Source organism: Ovis canadensis, chromosome 7, assembly GCF_042477335.2.
Source record: "Ovis canadensis isolate MfBH-ARS-UI-01 breed Bighorn chromosome 7, ARS-UI_OviCan_v2, whole genome shotgun sequence".
In the NCBI taxonomy this organism is placed as follows: Eukaryota; Metazoa; Chordata; class Mammalia; order Artiodactyla; family Bovidae; genus Ovis; species Ovis canadensis.
Window position 1 is genome coordinate 85,961,693 of NC_091251.1, and position 8,263 is coordinate 85,969,955.

The 8,263-nt window shown below is 43.0% G+C and overlaps 1 protein-coding gene across 1 annotated transcript; it reads right to left on the minus strand.

Annotated features, from left to right (window-relative positions):
• Nucleotides 1-2,352: 2,352 nt before the first annotated feature.
• Nucleotides 2,353-6,370, minus strand: GPHB5 (glycoprotein hormone subunit beta 5). Its single transcript, XM_069597496.1, has 2 exons — nt 6,167-6,370; nt 2,353-2,541 (listed from the first exon to the last, which is right to left on the minus strand). Exons 1-2 carry the CDS (start codon nt 6,368-6,370, stop codon nt 2,353-2,355), a joined length of 393 nt encoding a protein of 130 aa, XP_069453597.1.
• Nucleotides 6,371-8,263: the final 1,893 nt, after the last annotated feature.

Genomic DNA, 8,263 nt, shown 5'->3' on the forward strand with positions numbered 1-8,263 from the left:
ATCCATTGGCCCCCTTAGGTTCACTCCCCACCTTTCTCCAGCCTGCTTCTTGGGGTGGCCAGCATTTATGAGCTGAACCAATGGGCTCCCCAATTCTCTGCCTTCCCATTTGCAGATCAGGACACAGGAGCAGAGTGAGGTTGGAGTATTTGCTAACCACCTTCCTCTCTCCCAGGCCTCATATTGGTAGTGGCCACATCCTCCTATGAAAAACCACAACCCCTGTCAAAGAATTCCTCTCCTACAGTTCTCTTTGAGATCTGAAAATCACTCTTTCTCCTGGTCCTCCAGCCTAGGCTGCCCACAGCTTCACACAATTGTTTGAGAGTGTCTCACCACCCGCTAGTTGGTTTCCTTAATTCTGTCTTCATATTTGTAAACAGCCTCTTCATTTAATTCTCCTCGATATCCCACTGTAGTATATTATTTGTTTCCCACCAGGAGCCTTACAGATGCTGCATGCTCAGTCATGTCCAACTCTCTGCCACCCCATAGACTGTAGTCCACAAGGCTCCTCTGTCCATGGGATTTTTCCAGGCAAGAAAGGGTTGCCATTTCCTTCTCCAGGGGATCTTCTTGACCCAGGGATTGAACCCAAGTATCTTGCATCTCCTGCACTGGCAGATGGATTCTTTACCACTGTGCCACCTGCTACAGTCACTTTTTCTCAAATTCTGGCAAGCCCTTACTACTTCTGCTTCCCGCCGCCAAGGTTCTTTTAGAAGCAGCTCTTTCTCCCAGAAACTCCTGATGGAAGTTCTGAAGGATTGGTTGAAAACATCTGAGTGGTGCCATCCAGTCTTATCCCTAATCCCCTTCCTCCACCCCAGTGGAGGCGGCAGGCACTCATACTTTTCACTTTAGAGTGACCCTCTTGTCTACCAACAGATCTGAAGGTTGGGTGGATTTTGCTCATGCCCTTTGTTCTAGGATATCCACCTCAGCCTCCCAATCCTAGACCATCAATCCTAGCATTTGCTTCACTGTTTTCATGGAGACTCATTGATTCCTCATTCAAGGAGGACCCCTGGTTCCTAGTGATGAAATGCCAGGGATGAGAATACAGATTGAGCCACCTTTGGGACTCATGGTACCCTGTCATCTGTCTGTATTCCTTACTGAATATGACATCCTAAATGTACAAGTAAAAATAACCTTGCAATTCATTTTAAGTGTGATTGTTGTTATAATTCCAAGTATATTAAAGACAAAGAAGTTTTCATGAACTCAAAAGACAGAGGAAATGCTTTATTGTCATTAACATAGATCTTCCCAATGCACTGTGAAAAAGGAAGGAGGTTCATTTCAACCCCCAAAATGTCAGAACTAAAGACACCTGCATAACATTAGAGTGTTTTAAAAAAAAAAAAAAAAGTCACAGAGAATCAGCTGCTATAAGATTTTAGAGAGGGCAAGAGCTAGACAATCACAGACTTTTTCCTCTGAGTCAGCAGTGCAGTTTTACCCCTATAAACACAGAACACTGTTGAGTTTAAAAAACTACAATTTAAAATATACTCAGTGGTAAAGAATATTTGTGACTCTGATAATCTGGGACATAGCTTTGGGGAAGTACCATTTGAGTCTAAATGCATAAGTTTAGTTTCATAAATTTTTGAAATCAAGTGATAGCTCTGATTACATATTTTTTCTGAGTTAGTTGTTTGTTTTTAATCACAAAGGAGTCTCTTTACCAAGGATCTACAAGGGACTTCAGGAATTTTTCTTGGGAAAAGAATCCCCTAAATCCAGACACCTTTCAATTTGAGCTACTGTTGCCCTCCCTTTTTTAATCTGAGCAGTCTCTATATCTCGTGTTGGTAATCCCTCAGTTAAAAGGAAAAGAAAGTTCTAAGGGAGCTTGCAATTGGATGTTCTTGGAGGGCATGAGGACTAAAGCATTGGTTTTTATTAATTCTTGGCACTTTGATCATAAATCTACTTGGAGACCAGTCATTAAATAAGACATGAGAATTTAAAGGCTTTTCTAGCCCCATTTCCTAATTATGCCCAAAGCATTTAAAATATTGGCTTACTATAAATCCATATTGGAGGTGGGTTATGATATATGAGTTATGTTCTGAGACTCAAGGTAAAGAAAATTTAATTTGTAGTGGGTGAACCAGAGAAATTATGTCAGGGAAGGCACAAATACTGATTTGCATTTTTAGCATAAATATGCTGCCTTAGCCTTGTGCCTGAGCTGGGCAGAAGGGAGATGTTTAGCCTCCTGCATAGGTGGGGTCAAAATTAAACAGTCCTTGAATTCAGGGGTATAGCTGCTCATGCTGCCCGTACAGGTGTGTCCGTGAGCCTGGCACCCTCCAGCTGTGTCTGCAGGTCACACCAGCTTCAGATGGTCTCACACTCCGTGGTGGCAGTGGAGCAGGCCCCGCAGTCACAGCGGACCGCCACAGGGTAGCTGTAGAAGGGGTCGACTCCAGGGGCACAGTTGGGCAGCTTGACTGTCACCTGTCTGGTCTCATTGTAGGTACAGACTCGGTGATGGGCTTCGATGTAGGGGGGTTCCAAAATGGGCTTCTGTCCCCACAGGCAGAAAACAGAAAACCCGTTAGAACATACCATCCGGTTTCATTTTCCTGGTACCACTTATCACTATGAGAGATTAGCTTGTTACTCATTTCTTTACTTATTAATTTCTTTACTTGTTTCCCTTCCAGTAGAAAGCAAATTCAACAACCACCTGTTGAATCAATAAAAGAAAAACAGAGCAAGGCAGATTCCTTAGTGCCCTATGCACATCTCAAACCCTGCAGTCAGACCTATTAAGCTTGAATCCCTCATCTGCCACTTGTTGGAGACCTTGGAAAATCAGTTTCCTCATCTGTAAAACAAAATACCTACTTCCCAGCATTGTTGCGGAGATAAGGTAAGATGGTAGATGACTAACACCAAGTAAGGTTCAGTAAGTATAGTCTATTGTTCTTATCAGAGCAATTACAAGAGTAAGAAAGTAGTATAAAAATAATAACTAGCAAGCTTTCAGAGGACAGCACTTTCATTTGTCCCAGGCAAATGAAATATGTTTAGTGGAGGTCCAGGATGCAGGTCTTACATGCACATCATGGGAATATGGCTTTGCCTTCAATGAGGACCATGTAGAAGAGTTAAGTTCAATATCAACTTCTTCCTACTATTTCTCAGATAATGTTTTATCCTTTCTCACTTTGCTTCATGTCCTCTTATCTTCAGTAATCTGGAATCCCAGGCAATATTGCCAAATAAAACTGTAGCCCACCAGGCTCCTCCCTCCATGGGATTCTCCAGGCAAGAATACTGGAGTGGGTTGCCATTTCCTTCTCCAGGGGATCTTCCCGACCCAGGGATCGAACCCAGGTCTCCCACATTGCAGGCAGATGCTTTAACCTCTGAGCCACCAGGGAAGCCCTGAGTAAAATACAGGATCAGGATACCCAGTAAAATCTGAGTTTCAAATAAACAACAATTTTTAGTATAAGTATGTCCCAAATATTGCATGGGATAGACTTATACCAAAATGAAACAAACAAAAAAAAAGGTTGTTTATGTGACATTCAAATGTAACTGGCATCCTGGCTTGATTTGCTAATCCTGGTTATTTGCTAATTCTAGCTACCCTAAACCTAGGCCAGGAGCAAACGCTATTTTCAGCAATAGCTCCACCTTCAGAGTAAATCCAGCCACTGTGTCGTCATGAATATCCTTATTTTCAGACATGCTCCCCAGTTAAGTTACCAAAAATAAGTGCTTTATCAATCAGAAACTTTCAGATTGTGGGGGAAATAAGCCTCATTCGTTTATTTACTTTCTAGACATAGCCTCCATTTTCATTCCACAATAAAGGCATACATAAAAACTGCCTGACATTAAGGAGACTCCTGCTCTGTAATAGTCTCAGTGCTTCCGTTTCCCCAGTGAGAGCACAGTCTCTGACCTCCTGTGGGTGACCACTACCCAGTTAAAGCCATTCGTTGATTTATAAAGGGAAAAGAAGATGTGTTCAATTAAAGGGAAATTGTAGTTTGAGATTTTAGCCCAGAAAGAGCTCCAAATAGCCCTGACAAGGCTGTGAGCAGGGGAGGGCACTGCCAGGCCACGCCTTGAACACAAGAAAGTTTCTCACATAAGTTTGAGGTCATGTGACAGCCGCAGTATCTGCAACAAATGAATTTTCATTTGTTATTATGTCTCAAGCCCCCAAATGATGGGAAAATGAAGCTAACTTGGTGGAGTTGTTTCACTTAAGTTACAGGTTTCATTACCATAATCCAATTCCAATCATAGGGCCATAACTTTATCCAAATGATAACAGGTTGCTCTCTGAGTCCCTGAATAGAAGGATATTTTTCCTAATGGCAGTGTCCTTTCATAGTGCTCATGGACTTCTAGCTTAGTGTTAGTCACTCAGTTGTGTCCGATTCTTTGTGACCCCATGGACTGTAGCCCACCAGACTCCTTTGTCCATAGAATTCTCCAGGCAAGAATATTGGAGTAGCCATTCTGTTCTCCAGGAGATCTTCCCAACACAGGGCTTGAACCCAAGACTCCTGCATTACAGGTAGATTCTTCCATCTGAGCCACCAGACTTCTAAATGGGCTCAGTTTGATGAGAAGATGCATAACTCCAGGAAGGGATTCATCCCTTTTAATTCAACATTTATTGAATGCCTTGCTTATACATGTCTTTTAACAAGAGCTGTGAAAGGCACAAGAATGAACCTCTCCACTCAAAAAACTTAAAACGTAATGTGTGGTGGAGAAGGAAATAAGATAAAAAAGGTAGATGATGGTCATGGGCTGAACAGAGAGTCAGAAAAGGCTTAGAGGGGTTGGTTCTGGAGACAGGCACCAAGGAATAAATGTAAGCAGGAATATGAGAAAAGGACCAAAAGTAAGATTTCATGAGGAATACTGAATAAAACCTTTAAAATCTAGTCTCTTAGGCAGAGCTAATAATATGTGCAGTGCCTGGGAAAATAGGCAGATGGCATATTGCTGAGGACCTTAAAAGTTAGTTACTGAATTTGCAGCAGTGGGTGATCATTAAAGGTTTTGGAGCCAGGGTGACAAAATCAGAGCTAGTACTTCATTAGGAACCAAGTCAGGCCCTAGTGGGCAGAGGCAGCAGTCACTATATGGTGTGATCCTACGGGGCCCTGAAAGGTACTCTGTCTCCTCACCCCTCAAACATCTCCTCCTCTCAGCCTAATAGCATTCTAACTTTGATTGAGATTTTTATCCCATTTGAAATGTACAGTCTCTGAAAAAGCTGGATATAATTGTATATGAAGAGCCTTAATAGACCTGTCAATGATGATCCCTGAGGGACCCAGGAATGACTCTAGAGGAACAGAAGACAGCAGGGCTGAAGTTAAGGCACTGAAGGAGGGGCTGAGGACACGCCCTCACCTGCTGCTTAGCTTAGGGCCTTACTTGGTAACTGGCTGGTATTTTAAAGGGGGAGGAACACAGGGAAGAGTTTGGGTTATAAGCATGAACCAGGAGTTTATCCCGAACTTTCCACTGACTCCCTGCATGACTCTGCAGTCAGCTACCAACTGAATTCTTGCATTTCATCTGTAAAATGGGCAGAAAAACAGCACATCTTGGCCTCCCAGAGATGATCCCCAAGTAGACAGACACCATGTCAATCAAATTATTAATTTTATCAATGCCCTTCAATAGAAGGGCAATATCATACTTCTTTCAGATTATTTTTGGAAGATTCCAAGTAGTTGTTTTTTGTTTGTTTGTTTAACCCATAACAAAGTATAGATACCCCAGCTCTATCTCGTTTCATTAAGAACTTTAGTACTTCAGCTTCCCTGGTGGTGCAGTGGTTAAGAATCTGCCTTGCAATGTATGGGACACAGGTTTTATCTCAGGTCTGGAAAGATCCCACATGCTTCAGGCAACTGAGCCCGAGTACCACAGCTACTAAGTATGCACCGTGGGCCCCTAGTCCTCAACAAGAGAAGCCACCGCAATGAAGCCCCACACCACAACTAGAGTGGTCCCTTCTCTCCACAAGTAGGGAGCGCCAGCACACAGCAATGAAGACTCAGCACAACCAAAAATAAAGAAATATTTTTTTTTTAAGTGAGTACTTTAGAATCAGTCCAAGCGACATGAAGGCATTGCCACCAGAGCCTCTTTTGGGACTCACCTCCCAGGTTTCACAGCGGCCCCAGCAAGCATCCGTGGTGATCCGAAGGCCCCTGCAGCCCGGCTTCTTGGCCAGGAAAGTAAACTCCCTCACTGCACAGCCCACAAATGTGCGCAGGTCCCCACTGGAGGTGCTGATGACACAACCACAGCCAGCCAGGAGCAGGAGGGCCATGGGGCCGAGGAAAATGCACACCAGCCTCATGCTGCTCCTCTGAGAGGAAAAGGAAGGAGAATGCATTAATGGATCTAACTACCTCCATCGATGCAATGGACATGAACTTGGGCAAACTTCAGGAGATGGTGAGGGACAGGGAGGCCTGGTGTGCTGCAGTCCATGGGGTCGCGAATAGTCGGACACGACCAGGCCACTGAACAACAATGAAAACAACCTCAATGGATAATGTGTTTGTCACTATCAACGGGACATTGCCCTTAGAATTTCAGGTCACTAGACACTCAACCCTCCAAGGGTATCCTAAGGCTTTTCCTTATGGTATCCCAACTGCTGGATTTGTGCATTAAAGAAGTTTGTTCCAATAATCTCTTCAGAATGAATACAGAATATGACTAACACCAAAAGTTATCCATATCCTAACATAATACATGAACACACACGAATTATTTTTATTCAGATCCAAGGTATTTGGTATCATGCTACATGCTTCACTCGAAATTATATTTCCAATGTCATGGATGAGAAATGGAGAGGGGTAGATAAATAATAATTGCATGCCCCATATGTATTGTTACTAACCCAACCCAGTACAAAGCCATAAAACTTGGATATGCAGAATAGCTCTCACATCCGACTTGGTGGCCATTGATAAAAATGTGTCCTAGTTGATACAAATTCCCTTTGATCTACGCCTCACCTGTAATAGGTATCTTGTTGTGACTAAATTTAAATCTGAATGATGGAAAGCATCACAACCCCACTCAAATACCAATCCTCTCTATTGTTGTTTAGTGGCTCAATCATGCAACCCCATTGACTGTAGTATGCCAGGCTTCCCTGTCCTTCACTATCCACCTGAGCTTGCTCAGACTCACTTCCACTGAGTTGATGATGCCATCCAACCGTTTCATCCTCTGTTGTCCCCTTCTCCTCCTGCCCTCAACCTTTCCCAGCATCAGGGTCTTTCCTGGGTCTTGATCATTTCCTGTGCTTTTTCAGGAGCCAGAATCACTTCTTTCATGATTGGCCCACCAGACAGATATACCTGAATGCTGAAATTAGGGTGGACTCTCCACTTACAGAACACCCCCAATTCATTATGATTTAGACAGCAAAGTTATTTATTCCCAAACTTATCTCCCAGTTCCTGCTCCTGACCTGTCACCTTAGCAAGGCTCTCTGGACTTACCCTCAGGCAGAATGAAGTTCCTGTTTGGAGAAGCACTTACCTGATCTTACTGGAGCTGACTTGCCTGTAAAGCTGAAACTTGTACTCAAGATTTTAGAAAGTCGCAGTGAGTGGTACAAGTTTGCTCTGGGTAAATGCCTCTACCCTCTGTGACTGGGCTGCTTGATTGCTCAAATATATAGGAAAGGTCTTGTCAATCAAAATGAAAAGGGAGGCAGAGCCTTACAGGAACCACTAAACACATCAAAGCCTTGGAATATAAAGCCGTTCTCTATTTTCCAAAAGTGATTAACTTAAAGGGTGTTGTTTTGTTTCTTAACATCGCCTACTGAAAAAGAAAGTTACCTTGGTGGGTGACATAATCCTGGGGAACAGTCAAAGGTAGTTCACCTGGCTCTGGAAGACCAAGTGCACTGGGGCAAGATGGATTAGATTTTCCTTTGCAGTAACAACTTTCCTTCTCCACAGGAGGCAGTCACCAGCTGCTCACAGCTCTCTTTCCTTTAACTCACAACACATTTCAATGCATTGAAAGATGACAAAACAATCATTCTTCCTGGGAGGAACATGGGATCACTAACTGAAAGGATGGAAATCATGGTACAAAACATTTGAATGTCTTAAAATACATTAAGTATTAGAGCATATTAATAACACCTTAAAATGAATCACACAGGAAACAAATATTAAGGTATTCAACATGATTATCTTCTAGCATGGGACTTAAAATG

Bases quoted from the DNA above. Each gene is read 5' to 3' on its own strand.
- GPHB5 (XM_069597496.1), bottom strand. From the start codon at position 6,370: ATGAGGCTGGTGTGCATTTTCCTCGGCCCCATGGCCCTCCTGCTCCTG. The intron at 2,542-6,166 runs GTGAGTCCCAAA...CTGTGGGGACAG, and splicing joins GCCGCTGTGAAACCTGGGAG to AAGCCCATTTTGGAACCCCC.